This window comes from Nuphar pumila, chromosome 12 (assembly GCF_984573655.1).
Source record: "Nuphar pumila chromosome 12, dmNupPumi1.hap1.1, whole genome shotgun sequence".
Classification (NCBI taxonomy): Eukaryota; Viridiplantae; Streptophyta; class Magnoliopsida; order Nymphaeales; family Nymphaeaceae; genus Nuphar; species Nuphar pumila.
In genome coordinates this window covers 53,093,688-53,119,246 of record NC_143260.1, presented here as the reverse complement: position 1 = coordinate 53,119,246, position 25,559 = coordinate 53,093,688, and the positions used below count along the sequence as shown (strand labels likewise).

At 39.4% G+C, this 25,559-nt stretch overlaps 1 protein-coding gene across 1 annotated transcript; it reads left to right on the top strand.

Annotated features, from left to right (window-relative positions):
• The first annotated feature begins 442 nt into the window (after positions 1-442).
• LOC149820913 (protein trichome birefringence-like 3) lies at positions 443-4,934 on the top strand. Its single transcript, XM_089981863.1, has 6 exons — positions 443-587; positions 685-928; positions 3,265-3,439; positions 3,541-3,740; positions 4,324-4,482; positions 4,566-4,934. The coding sequence occupies exons 1-6, from the start codon at positions 443-445 to the stop codon at positions 4,897-4,899; spliced, it is 1,257 nt and encodes a 418-aa protein (XP_089837989.1). The 3' UTR covers positions 4,900-4,934.
• Positions 4,935-25,559: the final 20,625 nt, after the last annotated feature.

Below are 25,559 nucleotides of genomic sequence, written 5' to 3'. Positions count from 1 at the left end.
AAAAAAAAAATCTTATTTTCCTTTTGATTGCCCCAACCAACATAAGGATTACCTGAGTAGACTTGTAGTGCTGCCTGAAAGCTAACCACAAATAAAAGCCATCCATGAGAGAGAGATTCACTTTAATTATCATCCTTTTTTTCTCTTTTTTTGTGTGCTGAAGTTGGTGCAATGATGGAATAGGTGGCAGCAATAAGCAATCACAAACACAAGCAAGGATTTGGCCACATTGTAAAAGATCTCATATGGTTCTTTGCCTTCACTTAGACTCTACTCTTCACCTAATTTTTTTTTCTTTTTTGATTCCTAGATCAGAACCACTATCGGGCCCAGACATCTTCTCTATATCTAAAAGCTCCTAAGCTTTACTTGTGAGCCGACAATCTCAGAGCTTTTTGCAAACACGATGAAACCTCCGAAAAGTAAGCTCCCTCTTTCGGGCATGGCTATCATCATCTGTGCAATTGGCTTTGCCAGTTTCCTCTATCTCGAAGATATTGGTTACCTCGCTCGTCGCGCGTCCATCTTCAAGCTCGGCTCCTGCTCGAATGAAGAACACTTGTCCAACTCTAGTGCAACCGTAACTGGTAAGCATCTTTGAAGGCACCACCACCGCGTCGAGCCGTCTTCAATAATTCTATGCCACAGCCTGACATGAATTCTGCAATGTCCATGTGCAAGCAGGGAACAAGCGGGACAGGGTTGCAGAGAAGAAACAAGAAAAGATTTCACATGGGAATGGCAGGATGGAAGCCCATGCGTGCAATGTTGTTGAAGGAAACTGGGTGTTCAATAGGTCCATTGAGCCTCTCTATTCAGATAGAACATGTCCCTATCTTGATAAGCAAGTAAAGTGCGAGAAGAACGGACGGCCAGACACCGATTACAAATACTGGCAATGGCAGCCAGACAAGTGCACCATGCCCAGGTGATAATTACAACCTTTATTTTTTTGCAATTATGTTTCGGATGAGGGAGGGTGGATCAGGTGCAATGTGATTGTACAAAAATAACATATGCTGCTCTATCATTAGGGCAGGTAAGCGAACCAAGCGCGTTTCGGACCGGTTTGGCTCGCCTGAAGCTTGTTCATGATCGTCAAGTTGACGCGCTGCTCATATAGTATAACCAAGCTGAGCATGCACAATGAGTGTTCTTCTCTGCTCAGCTTGTTTAGGCTCGTTTAGATGAACTTATATAGGATTTGTACGTGAATTATGTTAAAAAACATGTGGAAGCTCAATTGGCCTAGTTGAGTACGTAGGCAGCCAAGAGGTCAAGGTTTTCATTTTCACTACTGATCGGACCCTGTAAAAAGTGAGCTTTTTTATCCAACAAGCCAGCTCGTATGAGCTCGAGCTCTGCTCAGCTTGCACGAGCTGAGCAGTGGCTTGCTCTAAATGAGCCTAGCCCGCACAACCTTGCTGGGTTCGTTTGGCTCGTTTACTTTACCGGCCCTGTCAATTATGCTTCATGAATATCACCTCTCCAATTTAGACTGCACCTTTGGTCTGAATTGGACAAGTGTCATTACATGTTTTTCGTTGATCCCTCGGCCAGATAGGCTGTGCACATTCACACATAAAGGCATAAATATTCTGTCATTTATTTCTTAAATTGGGTGGCATTGAAAATGAGGCAGTTTTTCGCCGTTCTTATCAAGAATAGTGTCAAGTTGGGAAGACCTTTTCTAAGCAAACAGTAACATCCCATAGGCTATTGTATCCATCGGTGGCGTGGTGCTGCGAAATGTGGACAAATCTATGGTCCTTTGATGCGATTTTTAATTGTTTTGCACCAGACGCCAAATCCCCAAAAACTCTTTTGAATGGAGGATTTGGCGTCCGGCCTTGATCCACCACGTCCAGTGGTTGTTACTGAGCATTATAATCACTGGTGATTTTCAATATCACCTGATCCCATCTCTCATTTTAACTGTCTTCCTATGAAAGGCTATAAAATTTGATTTCTAAACGCCATGGTCAGAATTTGTGGTCACGATTTTAGAGAAGTAAAGTCTTGTGCATGATACGGCAAGGAAGGAGTGAGCTATGAGAACCCATTGACTTTCTTATTCGGGCAGAAGAGGTCTGCATATATCGATCATGCGGCAAATTTAGTTTATTCTAATTTCATAGGAAAAACAAAAGTTGAGATGAATTTTTTTTTTACCAACAGGAATTGGTTGTAGTCCATTTCACTCAGCATGCAAACAAACTAGCGAAGAAAATGGATTTTATATATATATATATATATATATATATATATATATATATATATATATATATATATATATATATATATAGAGAGAGAGAGAGAGAGAGAGAGAGAGAGAGAGAGAGAGAGAGAGAGAGAGAGAGAGAGAGAGTCATTATGTGTCTATTTCAGATTAGTAGTAAGACTCGCTAGTATGAACGGAATTATTAAACTAGATGAATCAATAGGCAATGAAATTAAAGACGTAAAACTCTTAAACTATAAAAACAAGTTACTCTACCTACACAAATGCGCCACAAGCTCATACAAAAGGATATTTTTTTTTGGATAAGGGAATCCCCTCTCTTCATACATGTACTGCACATTGGCAGGCCTCTCATTGGTAAAACCCTTGAAGTCCCTCCTGCCCACCAGGGAGTACTCCCAGCTTCAACCTTTGGGCAAGGGACACCAATGAAAAGGTTTGGTCGATCTTGTTTTCTTGGAATTGTAGTTCAATTAGTCTACCACCTTACCAAAGCAGAATCTGCAGGTTTGAGCACTGTCAAACACTGCACTGGTTTGGGATCTTATGAATCGATTTATCCATGTTTTTGCCTTCTGCAGAGAGAGAGAAAGAGAGAGAGAGAGAGAGAGAGAGAGAGAGAGAGAGAGAGAGAGAGAGAGAGAGAGAGAGAGAGAGAGAGGGGGGGCAGTATCTGAACCGCAGTGGAAGGATCCTTATTTCACATTTTTTCTTAGGCATTATATCATTGACACTTTAAAAACATCACAAAAGGCTTATATAATACCCCAAAGATGCCATATTTTCAAATTATCAATTATTATGAAAATATTATATTTTATCTTGATATCAATGCAATAAAAACAGCGTGGCATATATATATATATATATATATATATATTTGCACGCCAATTTTTCAAGATTTTTTCGAGATGATTTTTTTTTTTTTAAGTATGAGATTTTCTGTCGCCGACATTTTTCGGAGAACAAGATTTTGTGACTGGTGTAACGTGCCAAAGAAAAAGGGTCATGCTCTGTTTTAGGTTCGATGCTGCTGTCGCTTTGGAGAGACTTAAAGGAAAGAGGATGATGTTCGTTGGTGACTCCCTGCAAAAAGGAATGTGGCTCTCATTTGTGTGTTTGGTAGAATCTCATATTCCTGATGATGAAAAGTTGCTGGTACGTCGCGGTCGAGATCTCTCAATATTTACAGCCAAGGTGAAAAATCACACGCACTTCATAGTGACAGTCTGAACCAGAGATTACCTTCATTAGAATCTATTATATGCCAACCTCTTTTTCCCTTTATTGAGTTTCAGAAATACAACACAACAATAGAGTTCTACTGGGCTCCTTTCCTCGTCCAATCCAATTCAGATAACCCCATCATCTCAGATCCAAGAAAGAGGATTCTTAGACTGGACTCAATCTACAAGCATGCTCAGCACTGGATGGATGTGGACATCTTGGTTTTCAATTCATATGTCTGGTGGATGAGTGGATATACAATCAAGTCTCTGTACGTTATCAAGACAAGACGTGCTCAGAGTGATTTGCAATTGGATGCAATATCTTGTCAAAAAAGATCCCATCCTTTGAAATAGGATGTAAAGTATCCTATGTCGATCTTAGCGGTCCAGCTGATGCATTTGGATGGCTAAGATCAGTCCACTTCCAGGTGAGAATGTGGACCAAGCCTAGCTAGCCTTTGGTTGGGCAGCTAGGATTGAATGTAGGATGAAACCATCCAATGTCCAATGATGGGATCAGTACGCATATCTTGCTCCAGAGCGGATCAGGTCAGGGGTTCCCCGGACATTTAAATCAGTTAGGGATCCCTCTAATGCCATTCATTCTTGTGATAAACGGCATCCCATCCTCATGTTACTTATATCTTAGATCAGTCCCACAAATTATTTCAAAGCCATTGATGTTCTAGACAAACTGCATCTGGAGCACACTGAATGGAAAATAAAAAAAATGTGTGTTTTGGATGCCGTCAATCACAACCATGAACGGCACTGGAGGGACACTGACCTGATCTGCTCTCATCTTGCACTTTTCTAGTTTCCGACTTCATTTATGATGTGCGAGTGTTTCAGGTGGGGCTCTTTCAAGAATGGAGAGGACGGCTACGAAGAATTGGATGCACCAACCGCATACAGGATTGGATTAAAAACATGGGCTAATTGGGTAGATTCGGCAGTGGACCCAAACAGAACGCGAGTTTTCTTCGCTACCATGTCTCCCACACACATGAGGTCTACATTAAACCGCGAATCTTGTCTAAACTAAAGTGACATAAAATTAAGAGTTGCTAGCTAAATATCAAATTCATCTGCAGGAATGCTGATTGGAACAACCCAACGGGGATAAGATGCTACAATGAAACAAGCCCGGTGCTGCGCAAGGGATACTGGGGAAGTGGTTCTGATCTCAAGATTATGGGCGTTGTGAAAAGCATAGTCAAGAGAATGAAGGTTTCAGTTACTTTTATCAACATCACTCAACTTTCCGAGCACAGGAAAGATGGTCATACATCCGTCTATACAGATTTTAAAGGAAATTTTTTGACCCCAGATCAATGGGCAGATCCACAAAAGTATGCAGATTGCATACACTGGTGCCTGCCGGGTGTTCCTGATACATGGAATCAGCTGTTATACACGTACTTGTAAGCAATAAAATGAAACAAGAAAACTCGAGATTTTATTCATGAACACGCTACTCATTTTGATTCTACATGGACGTTTACAATCATCGTAAGAAAGCAGCAATCCATAGCCATAAAAAATCTTATTTTGTAACCATGCAAAGCAGTATTAGCTCCTGATTGTAGGGCCTGGGGCACAAACTTCTACCATCTTTGGCTTCTTACTGATGATCTTTGGTGGAGCGGTTCCAGTGAAACTGCCGCCTGTTTGGTGTGGCTTGTATGCAGAAACATGGACACCTAAAGCAGCTCTTCCAGAGGGATCAGGATTGTTGGACCACTCAGCATCCCACTCTAGGGCCTTGGCAGTACTGCAGGCCACACTTGCACCTACAGGCACAGTTAGTTTCGCTGAGTTCTGCACAAAATTTACAAGTAGAACACGTCATTGAATCTTGAGATGCCAAGAAGCACTAGCAATTTCTTTCTGGAACATGAAAGGAACTAAAATTTAGTCAAAAGTCACTGGGTTTGTCGTGATTACCTGTGGGAAGAACCTTTCAAAGATCATCCTGTAGTAGTAGGCTTCTTTAGTCCGTGGGGGTATTATGAGGGAAGATGCACTCTGCGTTTGCCATCATTTTATCTGTTATCTGCACATTCACACTTGCATGAGAGAGAGAGAGAGAGAGAGAGAGAGAGAGAGAGAGAGAGAGAGAGAGAGAGAGAGAGAGAGAGAGAGAGAGAGACGAACTATAACCATCAACATTACGAGTCACCTTAAAGATGTTTTGAAAAACAGAGCACTCCCAAAAAAAGGTGAAACGCAGATTCTTCAGCCGCCTCACACAACACACATTTACTCGCCAGATGAAAACCGATGGATTTGAGGAAGTTGTCAGTCCGCACCCGGTCGTGTAAGATTAGCCAAGCCAGAAAACATGATCTCAGTGTCAAACCCTTGCCCCAGATCAGGCTCGTCGGAAACCGGTCCACCCCCGACGGAAGGAGAGCGAGGTAGCCCTCTTTTGAGCGGAAGGATCCATTCGGAGCAAAGTTGCGTCCAACGAACTGAGACTGCGAGTCAACATTACCATTATGTGACAAAACCGCAGACCAAGCTTGGATCCATGATCGACAAAGCTTTGACAATGTTCGCTGACGCCCGCTTGTGGCCCCTACCAAGGATTCCACACCTCCGTATTTAGCCAGAAGCACGCTTGCACATGGGGACCCAGGTTGGTGCGTAAGTCAGCTCTGCTTCACGACAAGAATCATACTCCTCAGCCGGGGATCCTTGATTCCCAACCCCCCCCCCCCTATATAGGGGAAGTCGAAGAGTGTCCCACCCTATGAGGTGTCGTTTGTTGTTGGTACCTCGCCCAGACCACAGGAAGTTCGCCACTACCCGAGCTAGCTTCTTACTGACCCCCACAGGCATCAGGAACATAGACATAAAAAATTCTGGCATAGCAGAAAGAACGTGCTTGATAAGAGTCACTCTACCCGCGATAGACAGGTAGGAAGCTTGCCAGCCTGATATTTTGTTCTGAACCCTTTGAATAGTAGTGCTCCAGGCTGCCGATGTTACACGACTGATTTAAAGCGGCAGACCCAGATAAGAAAATGAGTTTTCCGATACCGAGCACCCGAATATCCGCTGGCCCATGTCCAGCATTGACGGGGTGCATTGACCATGGATAGACAACACTTATCGTAGTTCATGGATAGCCCTGACATCGATAGGAAAAAAAGAAGGACAAGCTTGAATCTTAACATTTGTTGGATGGAAGCCCTTCCGAAGATAATTATGTCATCAGTGAAAGTCAGGATCTAACTACGACACTCCTGTATACCGAGAGACTAAATTAGACCATCCTCCACTGCCCTCTTTACCAAAACCACAAGGCCTTCAGAGACGACGTTAAAGAGTAACGGAGATAGAGGACATCCTTGCGGAAAACCACGACCAAGTTTGAACTGTTTTCCCTTGACCCCATTGATCTGAATCTGTGACTGGGCATTGGTAACCAGCTCATTCACCCAGCTAGAGAAACGCCGACCGAAGCCTAGGTTCGCCAGCATGTTGAAGAGGAACAACCAATGAACTGAGTCGTAGGCTTTATGAAAGTCAAGCTTAAGAGTGAAGAAGCCCCCCCGCTGATCTTGAGAGAGTGCAACACTTCTGTGGCCAAAATGAAGGAATGTTGAAGCCTTCTGTTAGGAATGAAGGCAAACTGGGCCTCCGAAAAAATCCTAGGAGCGACTGACCGCATCCTATTAGCCAAGACCTTGGCGATAATGCGATATAAACTCCCTAACACTGATATAAGACAAAATCGCGAGATATCCGATGCAGCTTCCTCCTTAGGAATAAGCGACACAATTGCTAGGTGAGAATGAACTGGCAATCTACCATTGCGATGAAACTCAGCGAAGACACTAAGAATGTCATTCTTAACGCATTGCCAGAATATGCGAAAGAAGTCCACTGGATACCCATCAAAACCTGGAGCTTTCCACCTAGACGAATCCCGCACCGTCGAGATGATTTCTTCTTTGGTGAATAACCCCTGAATCGAGTTGGAGAGCGCTGGATCCAAGGACAAAAATAACGCCGTACCCATATTGCCACCTGCAGCTTGGTTGTAGGAATACAGGTTAGAGAAATAGTTGGTGGCAGCATTGATTATCTGGTCGCCCGAAAAGGAGACACCGTTGATATACATAGAATGAATCACATGTCTTCGATGCCTGTGAGACGCTAAAGAATGAAAGAACCTTGTATTCCCGTCACCCGCTTTAAGCCAAGTCACCCTTGACCGCTGCTTCCAACGAATCTCATCCTTCAGACGCCAAGATTTTACTAAAAGAGTTAGCTCGGCCGATCTAGCAATTCAACATTACCACTCATGAAGATCAACAAACTGTTGAACCCATGAACTGAACAAGAGCAAAAGCTAAAAACAAATAAAGAAAGCACAAGAGAAAAGAACATCAGACAGATAAAACGGGCTCACGCCGAAGCCGCTTGCCCAGATTGCAACCAAGGAAAGGTAGCGTCAACAGGAGGGAGCGGAAGATCTCTAAGATGCATACGCAAGATCGCATAAACATCTACCAATATTTTATGCACCAGGTTATGAGTGTTAACTGGAATATGACGAAAATGAGCATCGTTTCGTGCCATCCAAACAAACCACCAAGAAGTAAGCAACCACGTCCGCCAGATGAACCTCCACCTCTTGCTGCGCCTAATACAAACCGGCCCCAAGATCAGATCTAGCGCAAAAGACTCCTCCTTAACAAACAGAAAAAAAGGAGAAAAACAACAGTAACTTTGGTTCAGCCAATCTTTGCTTTTAGTAAAAACTATTAAAATGCCTTCATGTGCTTCAGTTTTCAAGCCAGTAAGCAAGTATTGGTGGGTTATAGACTTTAGAATCTACGGATCAGCACGAGTTAACCACGTAAAAGAAAAAAATAAAACCAGAGTAATGCTCAACAGTTGATGAAAGGACCTCAACGGCAACAACCAGCACCTTTTTCAAACAGTGGCAGTGCGCACATAAACTAATCGTCCACTCCCATATGTCCGACAAAAAGTGGAACGGGGTTCACTCATCCCTATCTTCACAAGGTAATGTCACACTCATCAAATCGCTTTGTTGCAAGTTGCTTTTATCAAATCTAACACTGTAGATGAATCCGATATGGTCGATTTGATAAGAAAGAGTCGACCTTTAGTTTGTGCCTTTTTTGGTAAAAAAATAAGAATTTTTAATCATAAAATTTTGTCGTATTTCTAATTGATGTTTGAATCGACGAGAAATCTTATACGTGGGTTATGTTGCCGCAATTAAAATGTCAATTTTAATGGAACATAACATGTAGATCACAGAAATCTCACAAAACGTATGAAGATAGGGATGAGCGTTCCTAATCAGGCCGGGTTAGCCTGTGCTTTATCACGTTGATAGGATGAACAGAGAAAAAATACTGCCCTTTCTGATGGCTCGAAGTAATTTAAAATAATAGGTAAGGCTCATCTTCCTATAGGTTCCCTCTTGTATCCTTCCTCTTACATTTCTTGGCAGAAAAGAGGAAAAACGAAGGAGAGTGACAGATGCACATCACCATCATTAGCAAACTCCAGCCTCAAAAAGAGAACAAAAAAGAAAAAGATGAAAAGCCCACATTTTCAAACTGTTCAAGGATGGGTTGCCCCAAAAAGAACAGGCAAGGTGACACAGCAATGTAAAAAGAAAAAAGCAAGACATTGCTGGACCTTTCAAAGTTCGCTTAGAGGGCACATTGTTGGATTGCATCCGAGAAGGAATGCAACAGGACACAATAACACAACATCTTGTTTCTCTTGCACAAGCGAAAAAGACTCGACGATTTTGGTTATGGGATGACCTTCTCGTGACTAAAAAGAGACGCATTCATATCACGGTGAAAAAACCTTTATCGTGAATTGCTTAAGGAGTGTCATGATACTTTATGGACCACTCATACAGGTAAAGAGCAGACCTTAACAATCTTTGAGCGTGACTACTATTGGCCGCAGATGAGAGACGATGTGGAGGAGTATGTGTAAAACCAGTGTTAAAAAAAAAATCGAAAGTCAGGTCGGATCCGACCCGGATCCGTAACCCGGTAGAGTTTTAAAACCCTGGCCCGAGTTTTCTTTCATCCCTGTAGCCGCCTCGCACGAAAGGGGCTCCCCGTAACCAATGGGGCCACGATCTTCCCCCTTCCCCCTGTGCCTTCCTATTAAGTAATGCAGAGGGAGAGGAGACCCTCATGTGCAACTCCTCTCCCCCTCCCTATCGTTCGTCTCCCTGCGTGCAACAGCCAACGACACCGGCGAGATACAGGTACGCTTCCCCTCTTCGTCCCTATGTCTTCTCCCTTAACTCCTTCCTTTTGCGTGCGTCAGGAGGCCGATAGGGAGCCGACGGTCGCTTCCTGCTGCAATGCTTCTTCGAGCCGCGATCGCCGGGATGTCGGCTGGGAGCCAACGACCCCCCTGTGACAACTTTTCCCCCCTTTCCTCTAAGTTGGTTGTCGGGGAACCCACAGGAGGCCGACGACCTCCTTGCCGTGTGCCTCCTCTCTTTTGCCTATCGGAGGTCACCGGGAGGTCAGCAGGGAGCTGACGGACCCCCTGTGATGATTCTTCCCCTTTTCGTCGCTCTTTGTCCTGTTTCCCCCCTCCATTCTTTGTATTCGTCGGGAGGCCGGTAGGGTGCCGGAGGCCCTCCCGTGCCTCCCATCGCTCTTCCTTTTTCCTGGGGCATTGCCGCCCTTGACCCCTCCTTTGTGGCCCGTCAAGGGGTGGACAGAGGGGCTAGGGCTGGGGGGCCTACCTCCCCTTTTCCCCTCGGTTTCGGCCAACAGGCAGGGTTTTCCCCTACTTGACCCCCCTCTTTCGAGGAGACCCAACGGAGGCTCCAGGTGTCTGGCAAGAGCAGTTAGTGCACGCCAGCTTGTGTTGGGAAGTTGCAGGTTCAAATCCCAATGGTATGTCTGTATAACAGGTAGGGTCTACTTAACCCCATCCTCTCCCTTTGTTGAGCCGATCTCAGCTCGATTGGAGTCCAACCGAGTGTGGCTCTATTGGGGGCCTTGTCGATGCCCTCAATATTCTCGCTCGGTGCTCGCCGACTCGGGGCCTAGCTCAAACTAGCAACCCAGGCTAGGAGTGTGTTTAGCTTGTGGTGACCTTTTTCCTGTGTTTGGCAGACACTCCGACGACGCTAGACAGAGTTGTTCCTCACCATCAGCATTTCTGAGTTTTTCCTTCAAGCGTCAGTTTTAAGGTACGGGTCCTTCTTCTTGAAATGGATGAGAAATCGGTGGAGATTGGGTTCCATGCAATCTTTGGATGGAAATCCGTGGAGCAGCAATGAATCTACGATTTCCACCGTTACCTATCTGTATTTTAGGTATTTTTATTGGTTTCAGCAAAGAAAATCTGTATGCGGTGTATGAGCTAGATAGTTTGGTGAAGAGAAAAAAAATTATATGGGGGTTTAACGCTGGCACACGGGCATTCACTCTCTGGTTAATCATCTATGTACCTGTAATACAGACTGTTACACTTTCCTTGCACCTAATTTATCTCTGATTTTATTTAAGCATTGACAGACAAACTAATGTATATATTTACATCTTCATACCCTGTTAAATGTTGATTTACCATAAATGTGCTTGAAAGTTATATTCAAAGCATAGGGGTATGGGGTGATATAGCCAGGGAGTCAGCTGGACTGATTGGTAGGTCCATTTGGCTGAGTTGTTATGGCTAGCCGGTCAGTAGGTTGTCTGGTCCGGGAGCATCCTACCCGACCAGCAGTTTAAGGATGTGCAAAATATAATTGTTGGACAAAGGGGAGAAAGGTGAATTCTATCCATGACGAAGTTAAATTTGACACATGTAATGCAATTTGTTATGCATCAAATTATGAAAATTATGTTGTTATGCAAATGCTAAATGATTGAGGTTTCACTTAACATGGACATGCATAATAAACAATTATGTTCACGTGCACACACACTCAAAGGGAGTATACATTGACATGGGTACATGTGTATGGATGTAGGAAGTACACATGACAAAAATGCATGTGATGTGTGGAATTACTTGCTTATGATTGACTTTGTCTTATATGGGTGCACGTGCGTTTAGCACATTAGTCTGATGTTATATAACACATCACTTTGGTTTTGTTGTGTGATGCATCGATGGCCTAATGGATCATCACCGGCCCGGAGAGTCGTGGACTTGGTTATTTTTCTTATATATTTTATTGCATCACTTAAACCATACATGTTGGTATTGCACACTACTACACTGTTCTAGTTATCCTCACGGCCTGGAGTCCCAAAAGGATTCTCGTAGGGGTGGATGCGAGCTTTTGCCTTTACTTTTTGCATATGGTGTTGCAAAACTTAAAGAATTGACTTTTAATAAAATATAAAAAGTAAGAACAGTGTAATATACGTTCTAGGATCTCCCATCTGAAGAATGAAGATCTTAGAGATCCGGTCTTGGGGAGACTGTGAGGATACAAAAACTCTGTGTGCTTTATTTTGTCTCATGAACCCGATATTGAGGTTCCTTCTTCTAGCCACGATTTTAGGGAGAGTCCGCCACTTTACTTGGGGGTGGTGTGTTTTGACACAGTTGTTATTTTTTGTACCAAGAAAGTAACACTTGTAAGCGTGGGGTGTCCCTTGTGTCCCCAACATTAGATGTAGAGGTCTAATGTTCTGAAGGTGATTCGGTCGAGGGCTAAGTTTGGAACCCAGTAATAAATTACAAATTGTGTGCTAAGCTATCCTGGGAACCTAACTTAACCTCGGGGATTATACCCGTTTGGTGTATCCGCGATCAACGATAATTAAAAAGAGGAACTTAAAGTTGTATGCATTTAATAGGGCATGCATATAAAAAAGAGAAATTTAAATGAAAGATAACAAAGTGAATCATGCATTGCACAAAAGTCACACATTTTTCTGTTGCGCATTAGGTCATGCATATTTTAATTATTCTCTCAATCAATATATGATGGTGAATGTGAAATGTTTACTTCTTATTGCATACTGAAGTTTTATTATTTATTACTACTTTAATGTTTCTGCATGCTTAGCATTATAACTGTTGCATGAAAATTTCTTAAATGCTATAAACTATCTTGTATGTATTTCTCTCAAATGTTGCATGATATCTTATCTTAACCCTTTGTCTCATCTGTTTCATTAAGAAGTAGTTGTGCTTAGGATTTCGATTCTGACACCCTACTTTATTGGTTTTTCGTAGAAACAGGTGATCAGTGAAGTCGACAGCTACTGGGAGGGCGCGAGAGTCACACTGAGTTTTTGACAGCTTCATTGGTTGACAGAGTGGCTCTTTTTTTTTTATCTTTCAATCCTAGTGTTCTTTTCATTTACTTATTTCAGTCAGTTGTTACGTTACTTTCTGTTGAGTAGAACACTGTCATTGAGATTGATTCTTAATTCATAAATAAAGAATTTGCTTTGGTTCTTATGGATGATGATTGTAAGTTCGTTTGTGGTGTTTGGCTATCCAGTTGAAATTGGACTGTGAGGACCCCGGGTCTCTGGAAAGTTTTCCGCACTATTTTAAAAAAAAAGAAATCTGCATTTTCAAAAGGTATGACTTGGGGTCGTTACAATATGTGCGAACGTGCCTCGTCTGTCAACAAGACAAGGGGACCAACCAGAAGGCCTCCTTGAGACTCTATATATTTCAGAAAGTTCTTGGAAAGCATTTCAATAGACTTCATTGTTAGTCTGCCAAAGGTAGATGACTTCAGCTCCATCCTAGTGGTGGTGGATCATTTCTCTAAATATGCTACCTTCATGCCAAATTCCAAAGAGTGTCCTGCAGAGAAGACTACAGAGTTGTTCGTCAAGCATGCTGTGAAGCACTGGAATGTACCAAGAAGCATTATGATCGATCATGATGCTCGCTTCATGGGCAAATTCTGGCATGAAGTGTTTCGACTACTCTGCTCTAATCTTCTACTTTCAACAAGTTTTCACTCACAGACCGATGAGCAGATGGAGTGCATCAACGGACTATTGAAGCAGTACCTCAGGCACTTTGTTAGTGCCAATCAAAAGGACTTAGTGAAGGTCCTGAACGTGGCCCAATTCTTTTACAATCTTCAGAAGAGCGAGTCTTTAGGCCACAACCCGTTTGAGATAGCTATGAGACATCAACCGTTGACCCTACACACTCTAGCCGCACAGGAGAAGGGAAGGTCATCCTTTGCCTATCAGTTTGTTTGAGATTGACACAAGCAGACCGAGCTTGTGAAGGAATTTCTGCACAATGAGGCTAAGAGGATAAAGAAGTAGGCGAACAAGCATTGTCAGCCTGCTGGGTTTCGTGTTGGAGACCAGGTGTTGATGAAACTTTACCCGGATCACACAGGCATCTTTCGTGGACAGCACTATGAACTGATCATCAAGTACAAGGGACCATTTACCATCACCAAGAAAGTGGGCAATCTAGCTTACAAGCTAGATCTGCCCCCGGACTTCAAGGTGCACCCGGTGTTTCACGTGTGCAACTTGAAACCATTCTATGCGAACGAGGGAGATCCAGAACGTAGTGTGCCACAATGCACTCCTATCCTGCAAAGGGCCCCGACAACACAATGGGTTGAGAAGTGTCTCAGCAAGATCCTTCGCCACAAGGTCAACTACTTGGGTGAAGTAAAGAAGTATTTTGTGCAGTGGGAGGAGCCAACAGAGCCAACGTGGGAGCCAAAATTTCAGATGAAAAGCCGCTATCCAGTCAAAGTCAGGGCCTACCATGAAACAAATGACACCAAGGGCGGTGCATGATTTGAAGGGGGGAGCCTGTTCCTCTGTGACCTACTTTGTATAGTTGTGTCTAGAGTGTGTTTTGCTTGAATTGAGTGTCGAGTCACTTGTAACTTTTTTTTAGCCTCCCTTGTACTTTAGTTTAGGTTGATAAATACCCTGAAGGGTCAGCCCGTAGATCTAAACTGTAATAAGCCTGTGGGCAAAATTATGAATGACTGTAAATGTGTTGAGCTTTCTTTTGTTCACCTTTGTTGTGATTGCTTTCGAGTGATTGCAATTTCTCTCACTCTCTTCTCTCTCTCTTGCACTCTCCTACAACGACAAGCGAGTGATCAGAAGGCTTGTGGCGGTAAGGAAGGACCGTTGCGCCGCACTGGCCTATTGAAGAAATAGGCCTGCAATAATATCGATATATAAGAAAATAATCTTGGAAAAAATGTATATATATAAAAGAAACATCGAGTGATGGGTCAAAGGTTGCAGTTACAAGACGCCTGGAAGGAGTCAAGTAAATCAGAGTGCATTTATGCTCGCTACTTGACTCTTTCACTCCAAAAAAATGGAAGCCAGCTCTACGAAGACATCATGTTGTAAGTTCTATCAACAATCCCAATATCCTTTTATACCTTGGATGAAAACCCAAAAAGACCAAGATAAATTAACAACAATATGATTAGATCATAAATATGAATACGATGGAGAGAAGGAAAGCAAGAACAAAACAAATGGGTAGAAAAAAAACAAAGGAGAAAATGGGTGATTACTTGCGAGAGAGCTCAAGAACTCGAACACGCTTCAATTGCGAGTCATCTAAGCATCCCATCACTGCAAGTATCCCACACATGATGATGATGCAAAAGAGAAGAAGAAGATGATGATGATGGTAAGGAAATCAACACATTTTATGGATGAGAACAAAAAGGATGAGATTGGGAGAGAAGGGAGAGGGAGGAATTGGGGAAAGCAAGGAAACAAAACTACTACGGTTGTGGCGGTGGTGGTGAATGCATGGAGGTGGGATGCGTATCTATAAGGAGCAGGAGGAGGGGACGAAGGTAGGGGTCATTTTTCATATGCTGCATCATAGCATCATGTGAGAGGATGTTCCTGTTGTATCCCAACATTTTTTCTCTCTACCGGCTTCTGATCTTTGACATGTGGCATTTCAGTTATTTGGGAGACATTATCCCATTCCCCCCAACGTCCTTCTCACTTCCATAATTTGAGCAGCAACACGCGTGCGAATCAGGTCAGCTAACCACAAATGTTGGCTCGCTCTACATCAATGACATCTAAGCATTCACAATAGAAACTAATAGCAAAGCAATATAGCCGCGATAGTTAAATGTCGTTATCTACTGAACGAACGGATGACATCCAAGTGACCCTGACCTCCCTGCTTGAGGAATGAAGATTAGGTGCAATTAGGATTTTGCACACCAAAAGTGGTTTGCTGTATGTGAACACCCCAAATTTTTCAAAATCTTTTAAATATTCTATTTTTGCCCCTAAATTCATTTTTTAAGCAAATGAGTCATTTCAAATCTAAATTCCAGTGCATTTCTCTAGTTTTATTGAAATTAAATTCATTTCATATGTTTAAATTGATTTTGGATCTGGATCCATTGTCCAGATTCAAATCTGAATCTTCTTGTTCAAATTTTAAATTAAAAATTATAGAAAATACCAAAAATAGCCTTTAAATAGCTCGGATAGTCCGTTCGACATCCGTTTGGATCCATCACATTGAATTTCTCGATTCGAGTGTTAAAATTCGAACGTTTTCTCAAAACTTGGGTCCAGACCCACTCTTCTGAAGAAATTTCCCCGAAATGGTCGGAAATTCTCAGAAAAATACTTTTTGTAAATATTTTTCACAAAAATACAAAAAATTAGTGTTTAAAACTTAGTTTTCATAAAATCTTAGTTTTTCTATTACAAAAATACAAAAAAAACGGAAAATATAAATAGAAAAGAAACAAAAAAAAATATAGTTTTTGAAAACCACTTTTTAAAAAAAACCATTCTTTTTGCCAAATAAAGCCTTTTGAAAACACCTTTTTGCAAAAAGATCGTTAAAAACCCCTCTTGGTAAAAACTTGAAAGTAAAAGGGGGTATATTGCAAAATCCTGTTTTAGGGTTTTTCATAAAAGAGGAACAACGCCTCTCTCTCCGCCCTTTTTCTCGAAAGTTCTCACTCTTCTTCCCCCTTCAGAAGGATCCTCCCCCCCAAAAAAACCCTCCATGGCCGATCCTATGTGCGCCCTCCTTCCACCGAACCCTCCAGAGGATTCACTCAAGCCCTCCATCACCTGGATCCCCCCTAAGCCCTCCATCGCCAACCGAATCACCTTCTCGGTTCTTCCCTCTTCCCCTATTTAACAAACCCTATCGTTCCTCCACAGGCACCCGTCTTCACCCCACCATTACCCCTTTTTCCTTCATGCATCGTCACCCCCGGCACCCCCTATCCTCCGTTGGCATCGACTTCCACCCTCGATTGAAGGAAGGAAATCCTGCAATAAAGAGAAGACCCTGCAAGCAAAAAAAAAAATCCGTTATCATCTTCAGAAGCCTGCACGGAGCCAAGCGAACCTGGTTTTTCCTCCAATCGGCTGAAGGGATCGACTCCAGCCCACCATCAACCCACTTTGCCGTACTCTGCCTCTCCACCCGGAGTCCCTTTTGCTCGATCCCTCTCTCCTCTGGTTTAGCCTTCAGAACCTCTGTGAAGTTACAGGGTTATTCAGAGGTTGATAAAGGTAGGAAAATGAGGTCAGCAAAACCAGTCCGGCCCATCTAAATCGTTCCTTCACCCAATGAGGGAATCACATTTGGTGCGAGTGAAGAATTTTCATGGTCGGTGGCAGACCTGTGTAAAAAACTCATCTCAGAAAGGTTATATCACTGAGGCAGTTAATACAGGACTTGGTGAAAGGTAATTCTGTAGTGATGTTATCAAAATTATCTTGTCCTCCTCTCATTATGCTGATATTTCCTATTTTTTTTTTAGCTCAAAACTGAAAACAATATATGGTTATAATGATGTTTTCTAAAATCATTTGGGGTTCGTTTGTCAAATATCCACTTACCTGCTGGGATGGATCGATGTAGCAATGGACGAGGTAGCCTTAAGGGAAGTTCTAACTTTGAGTGATAATTCACCAGTTGTGCTTGCTAAATATGATACAATAGTGCTGGGTTGTCCTTTACCATCCGGACAAGTGCAATTCATTCCTCAATCAAAAACATGTTTCCCTGGATCGCTGAATCTGAAATATAATTGCATGTTATTTTGCTTCAGCTTGTCCTCAAGGATGAGGTGACTTCAATGGAATCTCTGATTTTGAACATTAATCAACAGGCTCTAGTCAATAAGTGTGGTAAAACATCATCAAATTCTCCTCTGCCATCTTACCCTACACCATTCACATTTTACACTCACCCTGTAGCTTTCCTTACTGCATTCATTTTGCTGGCACTACCATAGTTTCGCATATCTGCCCCATCTCACATTCACATCTTTTTATGTTTACCTTGGTATCATCTGCTGTGCAACATATGTCACCATCCCTGTGCATTACAAATAGCACCTGTATATTCACAAAATACACATTCCACCTGCTATATCTACAATGGCCTTTGCATAGTGTAAATACCAAACAGCATGTCTCCTGTACATTTGAATATCATGATTAAGCATCTCACTTATTACAGTAGCTTTACTCTATTTTGACATGTTCATATGATTTAGCTTATCACAGTATAACATATTCTTCATATTCTTTTAGATTTTATATTTTACTTATGTCAACTTAAAATTTTGCAGAAATCAGGTAGAGATGTCATTAGTTTAGAATTCTATAAAGAATTCAAAATTGTAATAGGCAGATATCAACGAAAAACTTTACATTTCCTAGCTTTTAGATAGAATAAATGCACATTTAAATATCATAAATTATCTGTTTTCATATTTTTTTCCTTCATTCTCAAAAATTCACGAATGGGAACACGAATGGCACGTGCACCGTTTCGTAAAAGGTAATTAATCCTAAGTTGATGATTTACATCAATGACCATAGTCAGGATGTAAACAAGACTTAGGATTTTTATCTTTTACGAAATAACATTGGATCCACACTCGATCCATTTTCAAAATTCATCATATTTCCTTAAATATTTTCTTCTTTTATTAGAATTTAACTTAAAAATTGACTCAAAATATATACCAATGGCCATAGTCAGGGTATATTGAGAGTCAATTTCATTTTAAATTCTATAAAAGCACCAAATATATTTTATTCTTCTCTTGAATTTAAATATAGATTATTATATAATACATTCAATGACCATAGTCAAGGATGTATTATATTTTTCAATCTTATTTTCATTCATTTGAAGAATGGAATAGCTTTTCAAAAATCCAATTTTCAAAAATTTAAATTCATTCATCATATAAGATAGAATTGCATCATATTTTCAAAATGTCTTTTTCAAAAACTCCAAGTAATGTAAATACCTTTCTCAATCTATCTTCAATCCTTCTCAAATCCAATTCATTCTTTCAATTTCCAAAATTCTATTTCATTTTTAAATCTCAAAGTTCAATCTAACTTTGAGATTTCAAACTCATTTTATATTCAAATCAGATTTCAAAGTTCAATTTAACTTTGAAATTCCAAATTCATTTATATTCAAAAATTCCAAATCAAATCCAAAGTTCAAATTAACTTTGAGATTCCTTCCATCTTCATTTCAAATTCCAAATTCAAAAATTCAAGGTCTAAATTAACTTTGAAATTCGTTTGTATATTCCAATTCTAAATTTCAAGTTCAATTTTAAAAGTTCTTGATTCATCTTCTGAATTTAAACCCAAATCCATTTTAGGATCCAGGATTCAAATACTCATATTGGATCTCAGACTTCAGATCCAATTCCTCTTAGGATCCAGAGTCCAATTTCACTTTGGATCTAAGACTTCAGATCCAAAACCATCTTAGGATCCAGAATCCAACTTTCACTTTGGATCTTAGAATTCAGATCCAATTCCTCTTTAGGATCCAGATTCCAATTTCACTTCGGATCTTAGACTTCAGATCCAATTCCTCTTTAGGATCAAGAACCCAATTCTACATTTGGATCTCAGACTTCAGATCCAAATCCATCTTAGGATCCAGAACCCAATTTTACATTAGATCTCAGATCCCGGGTCTTAAGTCCATTTTGGGATCCAATTCAATTTCAAAATCTAGATTTCAAATCTAAGTCAATTTCCAGATCTCATCTGAGTTCCCTAAATCCATTTTCTATTCTTAAATGCCATTTGATTTTCTCAGTCCATTCCAATTTCAAACTTCAAAATCTAAATTCAATTCCAGCTCAAGTATTCATTTCCTTTCTTAAATTCGAATTCAAAATTCAAAATCCATTTCTGACTTTGAAACTTCATTTCCTTTCATTTCAAAGCTTCAAATCATTCTTTCTCAAAATCAAGATTTTATTTTCCAACTCTGATTTATTTCAAAGACCTAGAACTTCTCTGATCTATCTCAAGTTTTAAAGTTAGATTCAATCATTTTCTTCACTCCCTTATCAAAGTTCATCTCAGAATACTTGGAAATTTCCAAAACATCTTTTAAAAGGAGCATACATTCTTGCATTGCACAAGCATGATTTTTTATGCATTTAGATCTTTTAGGATAAATTCTTAGATTATATTTAGGCAAAGTAAAAGGCATAGATTCGATTACCCCTGGTAAAGGCGCCAGGAACGGTCGAACCTCGTACCGACGAGCGAATCCCGTCTCTCCATCTTTTTCTCGCAAATTTTCAAAACGGAGGCGAGTAATTTTTCTAAATATTTTCAAATAAAGGTCAAGTGAGACCGCGCAAAATAGTTCCTCTTCTCTCTTTCTTTCTTTCTTTTCTCTTCTCTTTCTCTTTTTTTTCTTTTATTCTTCTCCCTTCAAAAAGGAGGAAAATAGAGGTTAGAAAAGAAAAAGAGAAGAAAGAGAGAGAAACCATAAAGAGAGGAAAAATTTTGCGATGATCACACTGTACCTCAGATTCCTTTGTCTCAACCTTTGGGCATCCTTGATCTTTGTGATATAACCTGTCAACCCTAAGCTCAACAATGAGATGGGAATGCACTCACATATGGCATCACACTTTTAGGTCACGTTTGGATGCCACGAAAAACCAAGTTTTCAGCCTGATTTTTTTGTGGAAATCAGGATTTAGAAAATAAACTAGGTTTTGTGTATGTTTTGGTGGCACAAAAACTAGTTTTCATAAACCAAGTTTTAACCAAAACTAGTTTTATGAAAACTAGGTGGACCATGTTTTTCACTTGAAAAGCTTGGTTTATAGGGTGTCCTCTCAAAATCCTTTACTGCTCACCATAATTATTGGTACCACCATCATCAAAGGGTATCATGTAACACCCTAATTTTTAAATCCCAAAAATTATGGATTTTTTTGAAATACTTTTAATTATTTTAGCAAAAATTGTAGTGAAAAAATCTATCGAGACTAAAACATGGCGTGTTACTTCTCATTTATATTCATAACCATACAAGCATTTGAATAAAAAATTAAACATGCATAAATTGAATTAAATATCCATAATTGTCCCAAATTAAATAAAAATGTCTAATTAACAAATTAATTTAAATATTAGAGTCTTGATCAATTAAATTTGCTCTCAATTCAAAGTGTCAGAGGTTTAAGAAATGTATGGCTCAGTCCCCGTCGTAACCTCCTGCCATCACACATAAACTCACTCACTTTCTGAAAAACATTAAAACCATAGGGTCAGACATACATTGTCTCAGTAAGGTAGAGTTATGCTAAACAAGCAAATCAGAATACGTAAGTAGAAATTTCATCAAATTTTCATTCAACTAATCTAATTAAATATAGACAAATTTAATATGTATTGCAAATATCTTAAGTAAGCATGCCATTGCAACAAGTAACATTTATTCATCATTCATTCAACTTAACAAATAAAAATACATGAACAGTTAAAAATGCATGTACTTAACAATGCAAAAGACGATTTTCATGCATGAACCAGTTCTTATCTTTAATTATATATTTTTTATTATATGATGCATGTTATGCCTATCTAATGCATAATCGTTTAGGTTACAATTGTCAGAGCTCTGTGGGTACAAACACAGACAGAAGTCCTGGGTCAAGGACATGATGCAGGCAATGTTTTCAATCAAAGGGTAGCTTTTATCCTGGCCGAACACCATTCACCAGTGTCGGGTGAGGAATGCAATGAGTGAAAAGTTTTTATACTATCATCCTGATGCATCAGACTTTACTCATGAGATTCTATATCCCCCACACTCCAGTCTAATATGGAGAGTTTTCCTATATTCATAGTTGGAAAAGAGCAACCTTCCGTGCTCAAATCGATACCCACGAAGCCAGATTAGTACTACTCACCTTCTCTTAGTGAGTATCAGTCATTTAGTGTTACATGTTTATCTTTTGATTATTTGTTTTACATACAACATTCATTTAACAGTCACAATCAATGATTTTGACCACTTTAGAGCCTAAGGATGCATTTTTGAAACCTTTAGTTCGAGATCATAGCATGTGTTGCATTCCTTTCAAAATCGTGCATGAATGCGTAACAAGTACATGAAATTTCTTTAAACACTAGATGTATCTATCTAGTCACATCATTCATATCATGTAGATGGTAGTCATGCGTAAGAAATTGCAGCATGTTCAATAATATACAATATTCACATTCATCAAACATAATGGACACTTCGGTCCATCCATTTGATATAGGCCAAAGGATTATGCTTGTGCCTTAACACTTTTATCAATTCATGTCCCATAAGTGGACACTTTAATTTCCTTTAGCAAACCCATAATCATAACAGTTCAAAGCAGTTAAATATTCATTCGGAACAACATACATTCATACACATAGTTTTTGCAACAAATAACTAGTCGGGTTTGAAATCGGTTCCTATCTCATAAAAACTCAACTTTGTCCAACTGTTACAGAGACTGCAAAAAAAAATTTATTCAATGGTCAAGTGTGAATTTTACACAGTTTGTATAAAATTTTGTCAGTTTTCCAATGTCGCAAACCGTTCATAAAAATTCATCTGTATGAGGGAGTTACAAATGTTTTGGTGCAGACCCATATTTTTTTGTTCCAACTATCACAGAACAGTGCTTTGTCCATAAACAGAGTTCAAAAGTCCACAGTAGATGCAAATTTTTGTATCTTTCCAATGCAATAAACCGATCCTCAAAACTCCTTCGAACGAGGGAGATACAAGCAATTTACCAGTTAGGTGTTAGGCAAAAAATACATAATATCGGGTATATGCATTCGAGTGTGGCCAAAACGGGCCACCCGAATTCATGTTTCTAAATTTTTTTGTGTGAACTAAGCAAGAAAATTTATGAATATTTAATTACACTAAACTAAGACATACTACCATGGAAAAATCTTATTTTTGCAGCCGTTTGGTCAGAAAATTGACCTGTCTCACATAGGGCTTATTTTCTGAAAAATAATTTTGATAAATTTTACAAAAAAAGTAAATCACATAATTTGCCTACAAATAAAATTCAAAAAATTATGAAACAATTTCAGACTATTTACATGCATGTACACTACAACTTTTAATTAAATTTTACATAAAATTATTAGGACATATCATGGTTTTTGCCAAAATTATTGATTTTGTTTTAGAAACCTGATAACACAAAATACATAGTTTTCTAGGAATTTGACCATGAAAATCATTCAAATTTTTACAGAGCATCGATATTAACATGATCTACTAATCCAAATTGAAATTTGTGAAAAAATAATTAGATAACACATGTGTTTCAAAAATTTTATGATTTTATTTTTTTAAAAATCAGTTTTTTTGGAGAATACAATTTTTAGAAGGGTTTTCTTTCAAAAAACCCTTCCTATCTCATACTTTGATATCCCATATGTAAGAGGCATGGTTTAAGGTCTATACATATGAAAAATTGAAAAAATTCATGCCCATGAATTCTATTTTACGTGTAGAGCATAAAAACTCCTACCTTTTTGGCAAAAAATTGGTCCTATGCACATAGATCGCTCTTCAAGAATAAACCAGCTGTCCAACATGAATAATGGCCTCACCTACAACCTCCTTACATCTCCTTCATGAACATGGAAGCCTCCCTTATTGATCCAAGGGTGAAAACACCAAAGGTTTGGTGTAGGGAAAGGAAGAGAGAAGAGGGATTTGGGAGAGAGGAAGAAGGCTTGAAAATCAAAGAGTAAAATGGGGGTGGGGGGGGGGGGGGGGGGGTTGGGGTTGAGCCCCTGCTCATTATTTATAGTTTTAGGGCTTGGGTCAAGGGCTAAAATTAATCCTAGCCCTTGATCCAAATCAAGTTTTGTTTCTTTTTTTCAATGCCTTCATCTTTCCTTTTCATTTGGATTCTTTTCCTCTTTTTTTTTTCTTCCTTTCCTTTCTTTCCTTCTTTCTTCCTTGGTTCAGCCCTCTAGAATCCTATAGGCTTGACGCCCCCCCTTATGGGGCCTTATTTTAAAACAAGGAAAGTTTTGATTTTTTCAAAACTTGCCTTGAAATTTGGTAAGTTTATTTTAAATCTTTATTTTTAAGTTTTCTTATTTTTTTTAAAGTTTAAATTGGAGTAACCCAAAGGATGGGACGACCCACCTATGACCTATGGACTCCTACCAAATTATATAATTTAATTAATTTTTGAGTTTCATTCCACTAAATAAAAATCCTAATTAATTTAAATTAAATTCAAATTGATTTATTTATAAATTAAAATGTGAAATTAAATAAAATATCAATAAATGAATTTTAAATTAAGCTTAAAAGTAATTAAATTCAACCTATAAATTTTTAAACTCTCATGTATTTAAATTATTTATTTTAAATATCCCTTTATAGGTTAATTCACATGCCTCAGAAATAATTTCTGAAAAAAAAAATTGAAACTCAATAGGGTCAATGAAACCCTTGGGCATGTAGGGTATTTTTTTATACTTAATATCTTTTTTTTTCTAAATTCTACAAACCCTCTAGCATAGTTCTTGCCAAAATTTAAAATTTTGATTTACTATTCAATAAGGAAAAGTACAAAAAATCATGAAAATTCCTCAAAAAATTATGGGTATTACATATCAGACCAACCAAATTTTTACTGATGATTAGCCTGAAAATGGCCAGATATATTTTCTTCTTTTGCTTAAAAAAAACTGTCATGTTTAGTCATTTTATGAAAAACTATCTGTTAAAAAAAATGGTTGGTCATTACCTTCTAGGGGGCATTGATGAAAATATTTATTAGCATAAAATGGATCGCGAAAGAGCCACTTATCATATGCGATCATGGATGATTCAAATGGCGGTTCAATGTATGTGGGTAGTTGGCATTCTCCTCAACCAATTGATGCACAATGAGCTCAAGGCCAAAATGTCGAGAGGAAAACAGGACTCTTTGAACCCATAAATGATGAGAGAGTCCGATAATATGTAGATGACACTCATCACACAAATATGAGTCTTCTATTTATAGAGAGATTTGGTGGAGGTTAATAATAGGCACTGGTAAAGGTTTATAATGGGCATACATCGATAGTTATGAGGCCTCGTAACTGTCTTGTAACCTCCAAAACCGAAGAGCATCTTCTATGTATGTCCCTTGATGGTCCTATGTCAATATAAGTCACATCCATGTTGGATCCGATCCGATTCAAAATCCAGCATTCTCTCACTTGACTCATTGGCATGGAAAAATATTTTATCGAGGTTTATTACTGTTATCTCAATTCAATTTTTATATGGGTTCATATGTTATCATGTATCATAAGAATGAATCATACGGGTCATAGAGATGAACACCACTATATGAGATGTCATATTTTCATGCACTATAATATCATTCATTTTAAGTGTTTAGCATGTTAAGATTACCTTTATGAATGGGTTGATAACTGACCCATTCTATTAGTCCTTTTAATATTGTTATTCAGTTATTCTCTCTTCACAAAATGAGAGACACATTGCATAAAAGTAGCCAGTCATTTTCCAAGTGGCGGTTGGCAAAAATGTTTGTTAGCATAAAATGGATCGTAGAAGAGCCACTTACAAGATGCGGTCATGGACGATCCGAGTGAAGTTTTGATGGATGCGGGTGGTTGGCATTCTCCTCAGTCAATCGACGTCCATAATGAGCCCAAGGCCAGAATATTGAGAGGTAAGCAAGACCCTTTGAACCAAAAAATGATAAGAGAAACAAACAATACACA